This window comes from Tamandua tetradactyla, chromosome 13, assembly GCF_023851605.1.
Source record: "Tamandua tetradactyla isolate mTamTet1 chromosome 13, mTamTet1.pri, whole genome shotgun sequence".
In the NCBI taxonomy this organism is placed as follows: Eukaryota; Metazoa; Chordata; class Mammalia; order Pilosa; family Myrmecophagidae; genus Tamandua; species Tamandua tetradactyla.
This window is the reverse complement of record NC_135339.1, coordinates 24,860,770-24,883,739: the sequence shown is the minus strand read 5'-3', so window position 1 is coordinate 24,883,739 and position 22,970 is coordinate 24,860,770. Positions and strand designations below refer to the sequence as shown.

The 22,970-nt window shown below is 36.3% G+C and overlaps 1 protein-coding gene across 5 annotated transcripts in view; it reads right to left on the bottom strand.

Moving 5' to 3' along the window:
- Positions 1 to 22,970, bottom strand: part of ASCC1 (activating signal cointegrator 1 complex subunit 1) — a 192,454-nt gene that overhangs the window by 90,217 nt on the left and 79,267 nt on the right. For all 5 annotated transcript variants that reach the window (XM_077124990.1, XM_077124991.1, XM_077124988.1 and 2 more), the window contains one exon: positions 4,029 to 4,165. In XM_077124990.1, the coding sequence (XP_076981105.1) occupies positions 4,029 to 4,165 (137 nt within the window). The remainder of the gene's footprint in view (positions 1 to 4,028; positions 4,166 to 22,970) is intronic.

Sequence of the window (22,970 nt, the reverse complement as noted above, 5' to 3'; positions counted from 1 at the left end):
ATACAATTAAAACGACATCAATTTTTTTAAGTAATAAATAAATAAATAAATAAATGCCCAAGACGGCTAAACACAAAGGTATATATACTCAGTTACTCCACGTCAGTGATGTTACAGAACAAGCAAAATTAATCTATGGTAATAGAAACCAGAACAGAACAATGGCTACTCCTGGGAGAAGTGAATTTACCTGGACATATGGATATATATAGTTGTCAAAACTTGTCAACTACACTTAAGATCTGTGTATTTTATTGTAAGAAAATCACAGCTTAAAGAAAAATATATATACACATGTAAAAATGTCTGGTAGCATTACTCCACAAAGTTAATGGAAATTATCAAGTGGCAGGATTACAGGTGATATTCTTATTTTTATTTATCTATAATTTTTGGCTTTTCTAAAATTAACATGTATTACTTCTATCTAAATAAAACCCTACCATCTTGTTTTCTTCCAGACCCCTTAAGCAGATTTGCACTTCAACCAGAAAAAGTCTGCTGTGCCAAGCTGAAACCCAACTCACAATCAGCTCACCACATACAATCTTCTCCAGGCTACATGAGGGTAGGGACTCTGTCCATCTTGTCTACTTCTATATCCCCAGCCCCCAGCACAATGCCTTGCATACAACAGGTGTTCAATAAATCTCTAGTAAACACTGAATGGATGTTTTACTAAGAAGAGAAAAACCATCCTGGATAATTTTGAGAAGAATATTGTCATAGTCCCATATTGTCACTGAATAAAACGTGGTACTAGTTCAAAGTCCTAAGAATTTCAGAATCCATCAAAATATAATTCCAAAAACAAAACAAGTTTTCCTTGATATTGAACCCAGGCCACCAGGAGGATCTTTGTAGCCTAGGACTCCTAATGGCAAAGATGTCCTTCAAACTTCTAAGCCTTGACTGTCTCTTCTACATAGTATTGCACAAGACTCATTTTTCTCAGAAAACTCAATAAAATTAACCTTTTTAAACACATTTGATTGAGAAAAAATATAGCCCTGATTGTAAGTATACTTGTAGTCACCTTTAATAAAAGTGGGATATTCCAGGACACAAGCCAAGCTCTGAACTGTTATCTGAGGCCTGTAGCTTCAATCAACAATACGGTGTATCTCCATTCCAAATAAGAGCCAAAGAATTCAACATGAACGATAGCCATTCTGTCTTATCAAAGTGCGGTCAAGATAACTTGTTTGGTACAGGCAGTTTAATACCAACCACGCATTCTCCTATGTTTTGAAGCTCTAAGGCTGCATACTTAGATCACTAGAATGCTTTTATACTATTGGTTTAGTTTCCCATTAAACTGTTCTTACTGGGTTATAATTTAATGTCATTTCCCTCACCTTCTGGGAATCAATAAAAGAAACAGCTACATAAACAAAGTTTTTTTAACTTCTGCAAAATTCGTATGAAAGACACTGCTCACCATCATTCTGTGTTATGTTAAGGTTTACATGGCAAATTTTTCTTGCATTGAAACCAGATAAGGTCTCTCTCCTACAAACTTGTTATGCTCCTTTTCATGAGATAAGAACTATAATAAATCAGTGTGTTTCTTTTTGGATTTAGTTTAGGTATATCACCAGAAAACAGTACTAATTTTATTGCTTGAGTACAATGATTACCTATGTTGGTTTTCAGGTAGAATTGTCTTCCCATTCTATCCACACAGTTTGGGATTGCACTGACTAATATTTCTTCTGTATATATGTCCTCATCATAAACCACCTCAAATCCTTGTAATTAGGTGGGGTACCAAGAACAAATAAAAGAAATTACAAAACAGAATCAGAAGCTTCGTTTACGAGTAGAAACAGAAACTCTTTTAATCCACCCCTAGAATTTATCAAGAGGGACATTAAAGAGCAGGACAGAAAGCCAACAATTTGCCTGATACACGTTCTCCGTCGTGGTAAACTGAGCTATTCCTCCCCGTGCTACCAGTGAGCCAAATTCTCCAATTAAAACCTGAGGCAGTAATTAGGAATTAATATATGTCAATTGTTATTTTTCTCTCCTCCTCTTCTCTCTTCTTTCTTGTCCCTTTTTAACTTCTTACTCGGTTTAACTTAAATCTACTGGGAACACTTTGGTACACAGCAGGTAACACTGGAGCTAAAAGAGTGCCACTTATTTGTCAGGGTATATACTCAAAACCATATATTGTTTTATTCTACATCTCACAAAGAGAAGTCACAAGGAACACATTTAGAGCTCCAGAGTTTACTAAACACTGTGACTAACTCATTCCAAATCTATACAGCTGTATGAGACTTTAGTCTACGAATTGAGGTTAAAGTTCCTGCTTCTGGTAAGGTAACATCCTTTAAATTCAAAAACTATCCCAAAATTTGAAACACAAATGTAATTGGTCATTTCTTTAAAATATCCATATCTACCACTGTTTTAATTAAATTCCAGTACAGCCATATTTATTTAAATGTACCAACTTAAAAAAATCCATCAAACCAAACTACAGCATGCTATGAACATTTTTTTTATTTCAGTGCTTTCTCAATTATGTTTAAATTTGAGATCTTTACATCATAAAAGATTGAAGTTAAAAATGCCATTAGTTATTTACATTCTTTCTAAGTATACCAAAGTGCAAAGGCTGATATCAAAGAGCAAGAATAAGGAAGAAAAACAGTAAGATGGTATTACTCAATAACGGATTTAATAGAAGTACCTTTTTAAAAAAACAATTTCTTCCTTTTAGGGAAACAATGTATTTCTAAACAATCCAAACAACTAATTCTAATTCTCATCTTCCTCAAAAGTAGATTAATTTTGTACTATGTATTTTTTTAATAAGTGTATGTGACAATGGGGAAAGGGAGGAGCGGATGGTAGGGGGAAGCTTGCTTTATTTGCTGGTTTTTCGACTCTTCCCAGCTTTTTGAAGACAGCATCTTCAAAAAATTTTTTGCCTGCACTGCAGATTTTTGGCGGGGTAACTTTGTCCTATTTCAAAAGCTTGGCTGAATTTAAAAACTACAATTACTGTTTTCATACTGCCATGTCAAAAATTATTAAGACTGCTCTTCATTCCCTCTGCACACCAACCCTGACATGCTTAAAGGGCTCAGACGTAGCATTTAGTCACAAAAGGCACCAAGAGACACAAATGGGAGCAATTCAGCTAAATCCTTACATACACAGATAAAGCTGAGGTGATCAAAAGTATGTGACCTGCTTTTCATAGGTAAAAGAACAAATACTTCTGTAAGCAAGTATTTTATCTGACTTTAATTTTTTTCTTAGTATGATTATCCCAATGGCAGCCAAAAAAGATGCAGCCGCTTTCAGTTTATGTTAGCAAAAGGTGATTTAGAAATAAGCTAAAGCATAAGAAATGATTCTTAAACCAGGTAAAATTGTCCTGCTTTGTACAGCAAAGCATAAAGTTTTATTTTATGCAAGAAAAATTGCAAGTATCAAATTATTTTGGATGTCAGATAAAATCAAGAGAAAACAGACATGTCCATCACTGAGCAAAGAGCAAGACAAAGAAGTGTTCTTTGCTGTTTGAGATTCAGAAAGAAAAGGTATACTGTCAACTCTATTAGCTTATGATTTTGCTCAAGAAAAATATCTAGTGTTGCAAACAATTAATGGAAAAAGAGAAATGGCCTACAAATAAGTCATCATATTACAGTTTCATATACAACAAACCCTAAAAAAACTCCCTTTGCCCTATTCTATCCAATGTAGCCAGATAACCCAATTTCTACAAGCCCATGCTCTAACAGCCCTGTTTAAGAATAAAATTTGCCTACTGTAATATTATAATTCAAGGTACAGTATTCCCATAAAAAGTTGTAAATTTATGCTTTAAATCCATTTTAAACCTTTCAGACAATGGTCTAATAATGGTCTAATATTACCCATCTGGGTAAATTAGCAAACCTTGTTTCAATGTTACCATCTCCCTAGTCCAGAGACAGGTCTGTATTACCAAAAAGAAGCCATTATGGGGTAATCACCCTTCCCCAAACCAGTAGATTACTCACTCAATGAAATCCCCTTTACATTGCTGTAGCATCTCACATGTCTGCTGGATCTCTTGTTCACTCAGAAGCACCAACATCCCAATAGTTAGGTGAAGCTTTTTGGGATTCTGGAAAATGGTGCCATCAACCCCACGATCCTGTTATCAAAAGAGAAAAAGCAAGAAATTCAACCCATATGAAGGTAAATTGTATGGGTTGAGTGGAATGGCCCAAGAAAAACAATATGCCATACAAACGTAGGTCCTAAGGATATCTTTTGTTTCTTACCAACTTTATTAGTTCCAGAGCAGATGGGTTCCTCATGAGCCTTCCCAAAGAATAATACACTCTCTATAAAAAAACACGAGGCTGTTTTTAGCAGTGTCTTCAGCTCAAATAAATACTTCAAAGCAAAAAAAATGACTGAAAAGTGAATTTGGGGAGAGCTCTAGACACTGGAATTGCCATAAGATAGGGTTATCCTGAGTGGCTAAGCAAGCCGTGATATATACATACGATGGAATATTATGCAGCTGTAAGACAGAGTAAAGTCATGAAGCATGTAACCACATGGATGGACTTTAAAGACATTATGCTGAGTGAGATTAGCCAGAAACAGAAGGACAAATACTGTATGGTCTCACCGATATGAACTGACATTAGTGAATGAACTTGGAGAATTTCAGTTGGTAACAGAGACCATCAGGAGATAGAAATATGATAGATATTGGGTAACTGGGGCTGAAGGGATACAGATTGTACAACAGAACAGGATAACCCTATCTTATGGCAATTTCAGTGTCTAGAGCTCTCCCCAAATTCACTTTTCAGATTGTAAAAATACAGAAATGGATAGCACAATACTACCTAACTGTAATACAATAATGTTAGAACACTAAATGAAACTGAATGTGAAAATGATAAGAGGGAAGAGGGCTGGGGGCAAAAATGAAATCAGAAGGAAAGATAGATGGTATAATCTAGGAATGCCTGGAGTGTATAATGACAGTGACTAAATGTGCAAATTTAAAAATGTTTCTGCATGAGGAAGAACAAAGGAATGTCAATAATAGTGCAGGGTGTTGAAATAAATGGTAATTAATATTTTAAAACTTTAATGTATGTGTGAGGAAAGCAAAAAAATGTTCATTTGGTACAAAATTTATATTCTGACTAGTGCATTTCCTAATATAACTTATGTGGACAGCTTAATCGAACACCAAAGCACTCGGAACCTTGCGTAGGGCATGAGATTTTGTATGTTTGTCCAGAATGATTTGAACAGTGAATAGGGAAATATTTGCAGAGTTCCCTAGGCGGGATGGTGAGAAAGGGAGAAAATTCAACTTCCCCAAGTGGAGAATTCTTGATATTCTCACAGGCAGTGGGGACAGCCAAAGCAATAGTCTGAGCCTCCAATCTTGGGGTTTGTTCATATGAAACTTAATCCCGCAAAGGATAGGCTAAGCCTACTTAAAATTAGGCCTAAGAGTCACCTCCAAGGGAACTTCTTCTGTTGCTCAGATGTGGCCTCTCTCTTTCAGCTGACACAGCAAGCAAACTCGCTGCCCTCCCCCTCTCTACATGGGACATGACTCCCAGGGGTGTGGACCTTCCTGGCAATGTGGGACAGAAATCCTAGAATGAGCTGGAACTCAGCATCAAGGGATTAAGAAAATCATCTCGACCAAAACGGGGAAGAGTGAAATGAGATAAAATAAAGTGTCAATGGCTGAGAAATTTCAAACAGAGTTGAGAGGTTATCCTGGAGGTTATTCTTACGCATTGAACAGACATCACCTGTTTAGTTAAGGTGTAATGGAGAGGCTGGAGGAAATTGAAAATGTGGAGCTGTGCTCCGGTGGCCATGTTTCTTGAAGATAATTGGATCATGATATGGCTGTTGCAGTGTGACTGTGTGGTTGTGAGAGCCTTGTGTCTGATGCTCCTTTCACCCAACTTATCGATGGACAAGTAAAACATATGGATTAAAAATAAATAAATAATGGGGGAACAAATGTTAAAATAAATTTAGTAGATTGAAATGCTTGTGATTAGTTAAGGGGAAGGGGAAGGAGTATGGTATGAATGAATATTTTTCTGTTTTCTTTTTATTGCCTTTTCTGAATTGATGCAGATATACTAAGAAATAATCATGATGATGAATGTGTGATGATAATGTGAGTTATTGATTATATAACAAGAACGGAATGATCACATGATAGGAATGTTTATGTTTATATGTGGTTATATATCATAAATAAAAAATTAAAAAAATCATGGTGATGAATACACAACTACGGATGATATTGTGAGCCGTGGATTGTATATCATGTATAGAATGTATGTGTACGAAGATTTCTCAATAAAAATAGGGTCATCCTTGTATTTTTTTCCCATTCCTTGTACTTGAAAACCTGTGTATATGGAAAATGCAAAAAGTAAAGAAACCTTATCAATCCCTATGTTTTAAAACAAATAAAATTTATATAACATAAAATTTACCATTTTAACATGCAAAATTCAGTAGTTTTTAGTATATTCACTATGTTGTGCAACCATCACCACAATCTAATTCTGCATACATCTCAATTCTTCAAAAGAAACCACATACTTGTCAATTTCCCCTCCCTCCCCAAATCATGGGTAACACTAATCTGTCTGCTGTTCCGTTCTGTTCTGAACATTTCATATAAATGGAATTATACAAGATATGGCCTTTTGTGTCTGGCTTCTTTCATTTAGTGTAATGTTTTCAAGGTTCATCCATGTTGTAGAATGTTTCAGAACTTCATTCCTTTTTATGATTGAAACATATTCCACTGTATGGATATATCATATTTTGCTTATTTATTCATCAGTTGTTGAACATTTGGGTTATTTCCATTTTGTGACTATTATGAATAATGGCAGTGGAAAGCTTTGTGATTCTAAACATCAACCCAAATTACATCATCTGATGAAAGTGATTTTAAGAAACAATCAGCTTTAAATGTTTTGTCGAAGGCTAAGTGCAATGCTTATTACCTCGGATGCTCCAACACAAGGCAGAACCTGTCATTTTAGAAAAGGCATGCAAAGCATTAAAAAGCCTCTCAAATGATTCTGATATACCCAAGTTCATCCCAAACTGCAGCTGAAATTGTTCACCTAGGTAACAATAGCTTACATTTGTAGAGCCTTTACTCTGCTCCAGGCATTGTCCTATGAACTTTATAAACAAAAATACTATTAGCACTCTCATTTTACTGATAAGGAAACTGACGAAGAGAAATTAAACCACTTTCCCAAGGTAGCATTGCTAGAAAAAGACAAAGTCAAATTTTGAATCCACACAGTTAGGCCCCAAGGCCTACACTTCTGATCAGTATTATACTGCCTCCCCTAGTAACGGTGTCTTGAGGAGGCTGGAATGGCAAGACCACCATGCAGAGGAAAGTTCAAACCCATTACAAAAAGGGTCAATAATAAATGGGCCTGGCTACTAAACGAGTCCTGGGAATAAAGCAAATCTCACACTTCTCTGAAAAGAAAAGGTGCTATTAATATTTGCCTTTTCCTAGCTACATCACCAAACTTCAAAACAGATTAAGGAAATGAGAAGGTAAGTCACAGACTGAGAGAAAAAAATATTTGAAAATCAGGTATCTGATAAATGTAAATATATCAGAAATTCTTAAAATTCAATAATAGAAAGACACACAATCTAATTCAAAAATAAGCAAAAGATATGAATAGACATTTCACCAAAGAAGATATATAAATCACAAATAGGCAAGTAAAAAGATGTTCAACATCATTAGTTATTAAGGAAAAGTAAATCAATACTGCAATGAAATTACTACTTCACATCCAAGAGAATGACCATAATAAAAAAGACAGTAACAACTGTTGGCAAAGATGTAGAGAAATTGGATTTCATACATTGCTGGGAAAAATACAAAATGGTGCAGCCAGTTTAGAAAACAATTTGGCAGTTCCTGAAAAGCTATTCATAAATTTACAATTTGACCTGACTATTTCACTCCTAGGACTATCCAAGAGAAATGAAAACATAGGTATACATAGGCATAAACTTGCTGTAAGCAAATTTCATAGCAATTATTATTCCTAATAGCCAAAAATTAGAAATAATCAAAATGTTCATCAACTGATAACGGGATAAACAAAATGTACAATGTTCATACAATGGAATGTTATTTGGCAATTAAAAGTAATGAACTACTAATGAATGCAAGAATATGAAGACTCTCGAAAGCATTATACTAAGCAAAAGAAGCTAGGTGCAAAATAATACATATTATATGATGCTATTTGTATGAAATTTCCATAAAAGGCAAATCTATAGAGACTGAAAACAGGTTAACAACTGTCTACAAACATGGGTATAATGCAAAGTGACACAGCAGGTCTTTCTGGTGTGATGGAAATCATACACGTGTGTGTGTATGCCTTTTCTGTTCAAACATCCTAGCAACCCTGAAGCAATTTTTCAGCTATAATTCAATCTGCGGTGAGCTATCTTTATGGAAAAGCTTAAAAGGAGTGTGCTGATTTGAAAGGATGTATGTACCCTAGAAAAGACACGTTTTAATCCTAATTTCATTTTGTAAAGCAGCCATTTCTCTTAAATCCTATCTAGCATTATATGCTGAAGACTTGATTAGATTATCCCTGTGGAGTTGAAACTCACTCAACAGTGGGTGTTAACTGGATTCCAGGTGGGTCTTGACTGCTTTTACTGGAATCCTTTAAGAAGAAGAAGCACTTTGGAAAAAGCAAGAAAACAACAAGAGAAAAAGCCATGAGATTCTGAGAGAGCAGAGAACACCACAGCACCACGAAGCAGAGAGTCTACCAGCCAGTGACGTTTGGCGATGAAGAAGGAAAATGCCTCCTGGGGAGCTGGAGAGGAAGCTAAGCAGATGATGCTGCATTCACCATGTGCTCTTCCAGCCGATAGAGGAACCCTGACCGTGTTTACCATGTGCCTTTCCACTTGAGAAAGAAACCCTGAACTTCATCAGCCTTCATGAATCAAGGTATCTTTCCCTGGAGGCCTTAAATTGAACATTTCTATAGACTTGCTTTAACTGGGACGTTTCCATGGCCTAAAAACTGTTAACTTGCAACTTATTAAATTACTCTTTTTAAAAGCCATTCCGTGTCTAGTATATTGCATTCCGGCAGCTGACAAACTAGAAGAAGCAGTCATCTACACTATTCAAAGGTTTGATCAGTATCCAAAGGTTTTTCACATACATTGTTAAAAACATTGTGGGCAGGCCACAGTGGCTCAGCAGGCAGAGTTCTCATCTGCCATGACAGAGGCCTGCACTTGATTCCCAGTGCCTACCCATGAAAAAAAAAATTGTGCCTACATGAAAATATGTGCACATCACAAAGATAGTATTTCAAGTCACCTGGGCAAATGTGATCTTTTTAACAAATTATGTTGGGACAACTGCACAAATATTTTGGAAAAGAAACATAACTATACCATTCTTAATACCATTCACAAGAATAAACTCCTAATGGATTAGAGATTGAAACGTAAACCAATGAAGCTATAAAAGTACTAGAAGAAAACATGGCTAAATTCCTTCTCAACTTGAATGGAGAGACTTTCAAATCCTCCATTTAGTCTGTCTAAAAAAACAGACTGTAAAAACTCAGAAATGGACAGCACAATACTACCCAATTGTAATGCAATTATGTTAAAACACTGAATGAAGCTGCATGTGAGGTATAGGTTTTTTGTTTTTGTTTTTTTTTCTTTCTATTATTGTTTTAATTCTTATTCTGTTGTCTTTTTATTTCTTTTTCTAAATCGATGCAAATGTACTAAGAAATGATGAATATGCAACTATGTGATGTTATTAAGAATTACTGATTGTACATGTAGATTGGAATGATTTCTAATTGTTTTGTTAATTCTTTTTTTAATTAATAAAAAAAAATGTGCACAAAAAAAAAAACAGACTGTAATAAGAGAAAAGACTTAATTTGTCTACTTAAAAACAGAAACCTTTTACATGCCAAAAAAACCCAAACCACTCCATTATAAGCAAAACCAAAAGACAAATGATAAACTGAAAGATATTTGCAACAAATATTACAGATAAAAAGACTAATATCCCTAATATATTTTTTAAAAAACTTTTAAAATCAAAGGAAAAAGAATAAATCTACTGAAAAATAGGCAAAAGAAATAGACATATCACAAAAACAAAGATAAAAACAACCCTTAAACACATGAAAAGATGTACAATTTCATTCATAAAAAAAGAAATGCTAATGAAAAGTACATGGAATATTATTTTTCACCCATCCAACTGAGAAATATTCAAAAGCTTGGCAATACATTCTGTTGGGAAGGCTACGGGGAAACAGGCACTCTCATATATTGCTAGTGGAAAAGCAAAATGGTACAAACCCTATGGAGGGAAATTTGGCATTACCTAACAAAACAAAGGCTACATATGTATTCACCTTTTGACCAAATCTTACTTCTAGGAATTTTCCCTGAAGAGTCACCTCTAACAATATAAAATACATGCATACAGGGTTAGTCACTGCAGCATTACTGCAAAACATGGAAAACTACTTAAAGTTCAAGTACGGACTTTAAGTAGTTTAAATACACACTGTTGAGAAAGATCTCTGTAACTGAAAGAGTGATTTTCAGGACATATTTTTAAGTGGGAAAAGCAAAGTGCAGGAGAACATATAGTTTGCTACCTTTTATATAAGAAAGAAGAAAAATAAAACATTTATAGCTGTTTATCTTTACCAAAAAGAACACAGGAAAAATAAACTAGAAAACAATGGCATTACCTAGAGGAGATAAAGGAGAACAGGGCAGAAGGGATATAAAGAAGGAGTGATGCATTTTCTTAGGTATGTCTTTTTTGTAGAGTTTTGACTTCCGCAAGCACATTGATGATCTACATATTAAATCAAAGATGGAAAGGGGGATAAAATCTAAATTTGAAAGCAAACTAAAAATGAAACAAACTATTTTTTAAATGAATACCAAATCTACACTAAAGGGGGTTACAAAAGAATTTATTCAAGTAACTTATAAACCCAGTATTTTACTGTTTATCTCAGTTTGGAGGAGAGTGGAGAAGTGAGGGAGAACTACGAACAAATCCAGAAGTATTTTTAGTACATTTGTTTCTTACAGCGGTAATTGGTGAAGCATCTTGAAAACTATTTTGAATGTATTAGAGGATTGAGCAAACGAGTAAAGGTATTGATGACGCTGGAAGCCAGTGTTCTTACTATGGAAGAGGAACTTACAAATATGGAATGGGGGAGGGTGAAAAAGAACCCTATGGAAATGGACTGGAACTGGTACACTATAAACTACCAATTTCTAAAATAAATACATGTATATATATATACATATGTGTATGTATGTATACAAATACATACCTATATTTCTAACTCTATCAACTGAAAGGGCCTGGAAACAAAGACATACCAAGCATACCCAGAAGTCATATTTTGGTCTCTAATACTATTTCCCACTAAAAGGAATTGGGGTTCCTTGCAGAAATTGCTGATTTCAGGACTGAGGCACAAAGGTACAGTATGAGCCTAGAACATCATGTTATACCAGAAAGTGAAGATGGAGTAAAAGAAAAATAGTGTTGGCATGTCACCAACACAGGAACCAACTTGAAGGGAACCTATGTTAGTTTGTTAAGCTGCCAGCATGTAATACACCAGAAATGAAATGGCTTTTATAAAGGGAATTTAACAGGTTACAAGTTTACAGTTCTAAGGCCAAGAAAATGTCCAAATTAAGACACCAACAATAGGTTACCTTCACTCAAGAAAGGCTGATGCCATCTGAAACACCTCTGTCAGCTGGGAAAGCACATGGCTGGCTTCCTTTGCTCCTGGGTTGTTGTTTTCAGTCTCTGATACTGTGGGAGTTCTTCACTTTGCTTCTCTGGGGCTGGCTTGCATCTCTTGGCTTCCCTTGGCTCTCTCCAGGTTCTAGCTTGCTAAGCATTTCATGGGAAGGCACATGGTGATGTCTGCTGGGCTCTCTGCCCGTGTCTAGGCATCTGCTCTCTCTGTCTACACTCTAGGCATCTCCAAACATCCACTGTCTCTGTCAGCTCTGAAGCAACTGTTCTCCAAGTGTATACACCTGAGGTTTCTCCAAAATGTTTCCCCCCTTTAAAGGACTGTAGTGGGGGGATGCAAGGGTAGTTCAGTGATACAATTCTCACCTGCCATATGGGAGACCTGGGTTTGATTCCCGGTCCATGCACTTCACAAAAACAAAAAACAAAACAAACAAGCAAATGAAAAACCAAACAAAAATTCAACAAATGGTGCTGCAATAAGTGGATATTCACATGGAAATAGAATGAAAATGTGACCCCCACCAAACAGCTACCAAAAAAAAAAAAAAAAAAACTTAGAAAGGACTCTAGTGAACTAATCAAGACCCACTTTGAATGGGTAGAATCACAACTCCATCTAATCAAAAGGCCCCACCCACAACTGGGTATGTCATATCTCCATGGAAGCAATCTAATCAAAAATTTCAAGCCTACAATATTGAATTCAGATTAAAAGAAACAGTTGTCCCCACAAGATTGGACCAAAATTAAAACATGTGGGATCAGAATTAAAACATGACTTTTCTGGGGCACATAATAGTTTCAAACCAGAACAGAACCCCACTGGCTAAAACATGAATAATTTGAGTACCAAAATACTTAAGAGTAGTAACTTACAAACCATTGAAAAAACAGAAACGTATGACTCTATCAATGATTTCGACAAAGACGGACAGAGAGATGAAGGAGAAGGGAGGGCTGTTTCTTCAAGTAGAATACTAAATGCCAAATGATGAACATAGAGGAAGTATTAGCATTGGAAAAATCATAATTTTGCAGCCATCTCGGCAAAGATAAGTTCAGGCAAAAATCTCAAAGGATGCTAACCTAATGGGAAATTTTGTTGCGGTGTATAATTCTTCGTGGTCTTAAAACGCCTCCCCACAGACTGCTTATGGCTAAAGGTGCAAAAGAAGTAACTGTACAGTGGGAAAATCAATCAACATCTTGACTGGATGATCAAAATTAAATCAGTAGTGAGGGGCAAAATGGCATCATAAACCTCTGATGGGATACCTTAAGAAGGACATGCCATCACTTAAGTAGTGTTCCAGTCAGTAATACACAAAAGGCGAACACATTTTGGAGAAACCTCAGGTGCACACACTTAGAGAACAGTTGCTTCACAGCTAACAGAGGCACAGATGTTTGGAGATGCCTGGAGTGCAGACAGAGAGAGCAGATGCCTAGACACAGGCAGACAGCTCAGCAGACATCTCCATGTGCCTTCCCACGAGATGCTAAGCAAGCCAGAATCTGGAGAGAGTCAAGAGAAACCAAAAGATAAAAGCTAGCCCCAGAGAAGCAAAATGAGGAAACAGGAAACAGAAGTTGAAAGTAACAAAGCCCAGGAGCAAGGAACCAGGAGATGCCAACCAGGGCCATCCCAGATAACAGAGATGTTCCAGATGCCATCAGTCTTTCTTTAGTGAAGGTAACCTCTTGTTGGTCTTAATTTGGTCAGTTTCATGGTCTCAGAACTGTAAAGTTACAACTTAATAATTTCCCTCTTAAAAGGCAATCAATTTCTGGGCGGGCCGCGGTGGCTCAGCGGGCAAAGTGCTTGCCTGCCATGCCGGAGGACCTCGGTTCGATTCCCGGCCCCAGCCCATGTAAAAAACAAACAAACAAACAAAATACAATAAAACAAGAAAATGTTTAAAGATGTTTCCCTTTCTTCCTTCCTTCCTTCCTTCTCTCTGTCTTTCCTTCCCTTCCTCCCTCTTTAAAAAAAAAAAAAAAAAGGCAATCAATTTCTTGGATAGTACAATACTACCTAACTGTAATACAGTAATGTTAGAACACTGAATGAATGAAGCTGAATGTGAGAACGATAGAGGGAGGAGGGCTGGGGGCACAAATAAAACAGAAGGAAAGATAGACAATAAAGACTGAGATAGTATAATGTAGGAATGCCTAGACTGTATAATGATAGTGACTAAATGTGCAAATTTAAAAATGTTTCTGCATGAGGAAGAACAAAGGAATGTCAATAATGTAGGGTGTTGAAAATAGATGGTAATTAATATTTTAAAACTTTAACATATGTGTGAGACAAGCAAAAAATGTTTATTTGGTACAAAATCTATATTTTGACTAGTGCATTTTCCAATATAACTTATGTGGACAGCTTAACTGAACACTATAAATACATGGAACCTTGGGTAGGGCATGACATTTTGTAGGTTTGTCCAAAGTGATGCCTTGATAAATCCCAGAAGGATCTGAACAGTGAATAAAAAAGTATTTGCAAAGTCCCCTTGGGGTAATGGCGAGAAAGGGGGAAAATTCAACATCCCCAAGCGGAGGATTCTCAATATTCCCACAAGCAGTGGGGACAACCAAAGCAAGAGGCTGAGCCCCCACTTGGGGTTTGTTCAAAAGATACTTAACCCCACAAAGGATAGGCTAAGCCTGCTTAAAATTAGGCTTAAGGCTCACTCCCAAGAGAACCTCTTTTGCTGCTCAGATGTGGCCTCTCTCTTTCGGCTGACACAGCAAGCAAACTCACTGCCCTCTCCCTCTCTACGTGGGACATGACTCCCAGGGGTGTGAACCTTCCTGGCAATGTGGGACAGAAATCCTAGAATGAGCTGAGACTCAGCACCAAGGGATTGAGAAAACCTTCCCAACCAAAAGAAATGAGACAAAATAAAGTGTCAATGGCTGAGAGATTCCAAACAGAGTCAAGAGGTTATCCTGGAGGTTATGCTACACATTAAATAGATATCACCTTTTTTGTTAAGGTATATTAAAGAGGTTGGAGGGAAGTGCCTGAAAATGTAGAGCTGTGTTCCTGTAGCCATGTTTCTTGAAAATGATTATATAATGATATAGCTTTTGCAATGTGACTGTGTGATTGTGAAAACCTTGTGTCTGCTGCTCCTTTTATCTACTTTATCAACAAATGAGTAAAACATATGGATTAAAAATAAACAAATAATGGGGGGAACAAACGTTAAAATAAATTTACTAGATTGAAATGCTAGTGATCAATGAAAGAGAGGGGTAAGGGGTATGGTATGTATGAATTTTTTTTCTGTTTTCTTTCTATTTCTTTTTCTGAATTGATGCAAATGTTCTAAGAAATGATCATGATGAATATACAACTACGTAATTAGAAAAAAGAATGTTCACATTGTATGTTGATTTATTTTATTAATAAAAATTTTTAAAAAGGGGGGCATTCCATTTCTATATTGCATTACAGCAGATTTAGCAAACCAAAACAAGATTTTGGTACTGGAGAAGTGGGGTACTGCTGCAGTTTGCAAATGCCAAACATGTTGGAACAGTTTTTCAAATGAGTAGGGGAAGATTCTGGAAGAATTGTGATATTTTTGATAGAAGAGGCCTATCAGTGCTTTGAAGAGACTGTTGGTAGAAATGTGGACCCTAAAGATACCTCCAATGAGGTCTTAGACAGAAATGATGAACATGTTGTAAACCAGAAGGAAAGCAATCTTTTTGGATGGAAGGCAGAATTTGAGAATGATGAACTTGGATACTTAGCTGAAGAGATTTCCAAACTAAATGTAAAAAATGCAGTCTGGCTGCTCCTTGCAGCTTATAGTACAATTGTTGAGAGGAAAGAGAAAAGTTGAGAACTGAACTCTTGGGTACAAAGAAAACAAAAATTGATGGTCTGAAAAATTTGGGGCTTCCAGAGACTGAGACCCCAAGTCTCAAGTGAGAATTTAATCAAACATGGACCCAGTCAGCCATTACAGGACAAGTAAGGACAGTAGATGGAGTTATCCAGAAAGGGTCATTAGAAAGTCCTATTGTCTGATAATTATGAGCCCTGCATACTGCATAGAGAACCAACAAGAGTGTTGCAGAATCTGTATAAACAGAACAACTGCTAGTCTGGACTAAAAGGGACAGAAAAGGGACAAACTGAAGGAAAAATGACTTCAGAGGCAGAATGATGGAAACTAAGGTCTGGATCCAGGAAACCTCAGGCCAGAAGCGTGGACTCACTCATACACATAGAGAGGGTGAGTTTGCCCCAGAAGCAGAGGGCAAGCCTTCCATTGTTGCTCAGGAAGAGTTTTGCCACGCTGGGCCTTGAAGAGGGTGGAGAACATAAACTGGGGATGAGGGGAAGCCTGGCTGCCAACCCATTATTCTGGAAGGGTTGAGCATATGCCCCAGAGATGGAAAAGATTCCTGGTGCTGCCCTGAATCTTAGAAAAGGTGGAGCCAAGAGAAGTGGTTCCCTCAATGTACTCCAATGTGGAAACCCTCACCTCAGCCTTTGAAGAGAGCAGGGCTGTCATGTAGTCCCTTGGAGAACATTTTTTTAAAGCCCCAAAGATAAGTGACTCTCAGACTTTGAAATCTAATATAGTTTCCTCTGCTGGTTTCGGAACTGTTTTGGTCCAATGACCCTGTTTACCTTTCTGTATCTCCCTATGGCAATGGAAATATGTTTCCTATGACTGTCCTTCCTTTATATATTGCCAGCAGATAACTTGTTCTGAGTTTCACAGGTTCACAGCCGGAAGAAAATTTTGCCTTAGGACAGAACAAGCCAGTAACTAACTTTGATGATATTCTGTACTGTTTTTGACTTGGTACGATATTTGTATTGTTACTGAAATGGTTTAAGGCTTTCGTGATATTGTGATGGAATGAATGGACTTTACATATAGAAATAATATGTCTTTTTTGGTGTCCAGAGGGTGGAATGTGCCAGTTAGAAGCTATTATGTACCCCAAAATATGGGGTCCTGTTTCCTGATCCAATCTTGGGGGGGGGGCAGCCATATGCCTTTTAATTCTGATTTAATATTGTAGAGTGGGATCATTTTGATTAGGTTGTTTCCATGGAGATATGACCCACCCAATTGTGGGTAGGGCCTTCTGATTAGGTGGTTTCATGATGATGTATCGCCACCCACTCAAGGTGGGTCTTAATCTGCCTACTGGAAACCTTTAAGAGGGATCCATTTTGGGAAAAGCTTCAGAACCAACACAAGATTCAGATATTTGGATTTGCAGAAAGAAACTGCCCCCCAGGGAAGCTGTTTGAAATGAGAAGCCAAAGACCCCAGCATACATCAGCCAGGTAGATGCCTTCCCAGCTGACAGAGAGTTCCAGACAGCAGCAGCCTTTTTTGAGTGAAGGTAACTTCTTGTTGGTGACTTAATTTGGACATTTTCATGGCCTTGCAACTGTAAACTTGCTACTCAATAAATTCCCCCTTTTAAAAGCTGTTCCATTTCTGGTATATTGCATTCTGGCAGCTTTAGGAAACCAAAATACATGACAACTAAGTACACGACCTAATCCTAGACTGAATCCTGAACTGCAAGGGGAAAAAATGCTATAAAGGACATCATTGAGTGATTTGACAATGGCAAATTAGATATAAGTATCAACATTAAATTTACTAAAGTTGAGGACTATATGATGTTTAAAAAAATCTCATTCTTAGGAAACATACATTGAAGTATTATGCAACTCACCCTAAAGTAGTTCAAAAAAAAATACATATATATACATACTTGTGTATATATATATATATATATATATATACATACCTGTATATATAGAGAGAATAATAAAACAAATAGGCTAAAACATTAAATAATGGCTGAATCTCAGTAAAGCACATATAAGTGTTCTTTGCATTATTCTTATTCTTACAACTTTTCTGTATTTAAAATTACTTCCTGTATTAGTTTTCCAGTGTTGCTGTAATAAATTATCACAAACCGAGTGATATAAACAATATAAATTTATTATCTTATCTTCTGAGGATCAGAAGTCTAAAATGGGTGGGCAATGCTATAGTCCCTTTGGAAGCTCTGGGTTAAAATACATTTCAGTGCCTTTTCCAGCTTCTAAAAGCTGTTTGCATTCTTTGCTCTCAGCCTCACATCACTCTGAACTCTGCTTTCAAAGTCACATGTCCTTCTCTGACTGCCCTGCCTCCCTCTTGTAAGGACCTGTTTGGATAACCCAAGATGATCACCCCATCTCAAGATCTTTAAATTAATCACATCTGGGCAATGCAACAGTGGCTCAGTGGCAGAATTCTCGCCTGTCAGGCTGGAGACCAGAATTCAATTCTCACTGCCTGCTCATGCAAAAAAAAGAAATATATACATATATATAATTAATCACATCTGTAAAGACCTTACTGCCATGAAAGGTAACACATTCATAGGTTTTATGATTAGAATGTGAACATCTTTGGAAGGCCATTATTCCGCTTATCACATTCCCCAATAATTTGTTCAAAGCCAAATTAAATTATACTCTTTAACGATGCACCCATGGGTGATAAAACTATGGAAAACTAAGGATGTGATTTCTGTGATAGTCAGGATTACGTTACCCTTGAGGGAAGTAACATGGATGTTTGGGAGTGGACAAGAGAAGGATGTCTGGACTACTGATAAGGTTATATCTCCAAGCTTACATGGTGGTTACAAATATGTCTGCTTATAAAAATTCACTGGGTTACACATGTATTCTATGCAGTTCTCTTATTTGAGTTATATTTAACAATTTAACAATTAAAAAGTTATAATTAACAATTAATTTAACAATTAAAAAAGTTAATTTAACTTTTAAGCACAAATACAAGAGAAAACACTGTATGTTTTCAAGGTTTTATAGATTCTTTTTGAAGTAAAATTACACTTTTTTCTCTCTCTCAAAAAATTGAGTTATATTTAACAATTAGCATAATATTTTGAATGCAATTAGTATCACTGAATTATACATATGAGAGTGGTTAAAATGGGGAATTTTGTATTATATATGTTATAATTTTTTTAATTTACATTTTTTTAACTTTTAAGCACAAATACAAGAGAAAACACCATTGTTAAATTGAGAAAACACCAATATTAAATTGTTAAATATAACTCTTTAACAAACAGACAAACAACCCAACTCTTAAAACTCTTTAACAAACAGACAAACAACCCAACTAAAAAAATGGGCAAAAAGACATGACTAGAGGGTGCACGGGTGGTTCAGTAGTAGAATGTTCTCCTTTCATGTGGGAGACCCGGGTTCGATTTCCAGACCATGTACCCCCAAAAAACAAAAGACATGACTAGACATTTCTCCAAAGAAGATATACGCAACTGGCCAATAAACACATGAAAGAAAGCTCAATATCATTAGCCATTACAGACATAAAAACCACAATGAGATACCATTTCATACCCACGAGAATGGCTACTCTTAAAAAAATGTAAAATAACAAGTGTTAAAGAATACTTAGGGCATTATATAAGATTCTACAAAGGTTCCATGCACTAGGGTAACTTTCCAGAAACCTGGAACCTCCAGATGGGTCCACGGGTCAGATAAGTCCTAAAATGCAGAGGGGCCATCCTCTCCAGAATACCAACTAATTTCATCCCCCTATCCCATGTTACCAACAGCCCCTTGCAACATGAAAAAAGGTAGAATGGGTACAGCCCAAATACCTGTAAAGAGTGGGAGAAAGATCAAAGATGATGGTAGTGTTATATAGAGAAGGTAGGGTTTAACAAATGAGTATGAATGCTGAATCATTGTATTGATATTTCTTTTAGTCTCCAGTGCCTCAAAGCAGCTAGAAGTAAAAACCTAAAATTGTGGAATTGTAATCCATGCCAAACTCTGAAATCTATTCTACAACTAACTGTTGCAATGTACTTTGAAATTTATTGCTCTTTTGTATATATGTTATTTTTCACAAAAAAAGAAAAAAAGAGAGATGGAGGAGTATAATAGTGAAGACAGAATTTAGCAAATGAGAATGACTGTTGAATCACTATATTGATATTTCTTTTGATCTCCAGTGTTTTGGAGCAGCTAGAAGAAAAAATGAAAAATTGTGAAACTGTAATCCATACAAAACTTTAAAATCTGTTCCATAACTATTTGTTAAAATGTATTTGGAAATTTACTGCTTTTTTGTATATATGCTTTATTTTACAATTTAAAAAACATTTTTAAAAAAAAGTGTTGCTGAGGATGCAGAGAAATAGGAACACTCACACATTGGTGAGAATGTACAATGCAGTTGCTGTGGAAGACTATTTAGCAGTTCCTCAGGAAGTTAAGCACGGAATTACCACATGACCCACCAATCTCACTTCTAGCTATATACCCAAAGTAGCCCAAAACAGAGTATCAGACAGATATTCGTACACAAATGTTCAAAGCAGTATTAGTCACAATAGCCAAAAGGTAGAAGCAAGCCAAGCGCCCATCACAGACGAATGGATAAACAAAATGTGGTATATACATATGATGGAATGTTATTCAACCTTAAAAAGGAATGAAGTTCTGATACATGCTACAACATGAATAAGCCTTGGAGACCTCACGTCAAACAAAATAAGCTAGAAAGAAAAGGACAAATTATTGTATAATAACACATATGAAATACTTAAAATAACCATATTCATACAGACAGAACTACTATGAATCTGTAGTTCATAAACTACAGATTATGAGAGATGAAGGTGATTAGGGAGGAATAGGAAGTTATAACCTAATAATTACAGGGTTTCTGATGAAAAAGTTTTGGTAATGGATGCTGGTGATGGTAGCATAATATTTTGAATGCAATTAGTATCACCGAATTATACATATGAGAGTGGTTAAAATGGGGAATTTTGTATTATATATGTTATAATTTTTTAATTTACATTTTTTTAACTTTTAAGCACAAATACAAGAGAAAACACTATGTTTTCAAGGTTTTATAGATCTTTTTTGAAGTAAAATTACACTTTTTTTCTCTCTCCAAAAAAAAAAAAAAGCGACTAGAGAAAGTAAAACCAGAAGAGGGGAAGAAATTCCTTGTCATTGGCACGTCAAATCGATACAGCACTGATAGGGTTTAGACTCACTCCTAAACCCTTCACAAGTACCATCCCAGGTAAAGTAAAATAGACTGGCCTTGCAGTTAAATGAAAAGGCCTAATTAGAAAACTAGTGCGGGGAATGGATCTGAGGGTTAAGATTTCCTTTTATCATCTCAGTAACTTTCATACATTATTGTTCTTTCCTCCTTTCTTCTTCTCCTTATTCTTCATTCTTCTCTCACACACAACCTGCCCTAAAATCAAGCTAGAAAAAGGAAAGCTCTTAATTTGATGTTCTTACTCTTTGAAAGCTCATCTTAGTTAACGAGTGTTCACTTGCCAAGAAAACACTGAATACAGGGAAACAAAACACGCAGAATGCAGACGTGCAGGACAGGAACAAATGGAATATCTAAAGGCTACACAATCTGAAGTCTTTGGGGGGAATTCTGAGCCTTGAGATTTCAAAGTCTTTAACTCTATTAGTAACCTACTGCACAGTCTTTTAAAAAATGGAGAAATAATAGGCATAGCCCACATACCTCTAAAGACTGGGAAAAAAGATCATAAGTCTTTTTTGATAAGACCTTTGTTAAGATTTAACAAATGAGAAGATAAGACTGAACAAATGAGTATGACTGCTGAATCATTATATTGATATTTCTTTTAGTCTGCAGTCTTGGGATGGCCAGAAGGAAAAACCTAAAATTGTGGAACTATAACCCCTACTCTGCAATCTGTTCTACAACTAATTGCTGCTGTGTGCTTAGAAATTTATTGCTTTTTTGTTTATGTGTCATTTTTCACAATATAAAAAAAGTTCTGATAGAAACTTATTCCCCCCTTCCCCCCTCAAAAAAATGGAGAAACACCCTAAATTTTACGCTGCCTAGTAATGCCATTCTCTACCAAGGAAAAAGTTCTCTTACTGAATCATCTAAATTTAATGTCGAACCAAACAATCTTCAAGGCCATACATCCCTAAGGCCACTGCTTTGCTTTGCTCGGAATATATCATATTTCCACTGGCAAGCCTGTTCATTGAAATGATAAAGACCAACATCAAATTCTTTACCCCAGAGGTTTAATCACACCGGGCCCTGCTCCAAATTCACCATTACTTGGAGCTGGAACTATTTTACTCCATTAGGTTGGCCCCCAAGCTGGCACCAGAATTTTCTAATGGTGTTGACCTTCCACTCAGCAGGGAAAAGTAAAAGTAGCAGGAATTCCATGGAGCACTTTTGTCTAGATGAAAAAAATAATGCTTATCTTTATGGTTAAGTCACAATAACTCTGAGCCTCAGTTTCTTTCTCTGTTAAAGAAGATCTCATCTAAGGAAAAATTGTATGCAAAAGCTACTGACACAGAAAGCTTTGAGAAGGCTAGAGCCACAGAGTTCAAAGTCATATCCTGACTCAGCAGTTCCAGGTATGAGATTTTAAATCTCTCATTCAAGCTGCAGCTTCTTATATGCCACATTATCACAGGCCTTCCACTGACTGCACTTTCAATCCAGTGCTCTGGGCTGCACTGGCCTTATCATTTAGGAACACCAAGCATAACAAACACTTGTGACTTAGTTATGAAAGGGCCTTTCACCTACATTTCAGAGGCAGGGTTCTAATTCCAATGCTGTTACAAACCAGCTATAATTGGGCAAGTTATTTCACTCCTCTAGGCCTCGATTTTCTCCACTGTAAAATGAGGGAGATGTCTTATATTGCCTCAAAACCAAAAACCCTACTTTTTTTTTATTTACATGCTCCCATGAAACCTATAATTAAGTACTTGTTAACAAAATACCGAACGCTCTTTTTGGCTTTGTAACCAGGCAGGCTTAGGTTCAAATTCTAATCCTGCCACCTATCAGCAGTGTGACCCAAGGCAAATAACTCAATCTTTCTGAAAATCAACCTCATCATCTTTAAAATAGTAGCAACACTTCCTTCTCAGGGCTGTTCTGAGGATTAAATGAAATAAATGTGT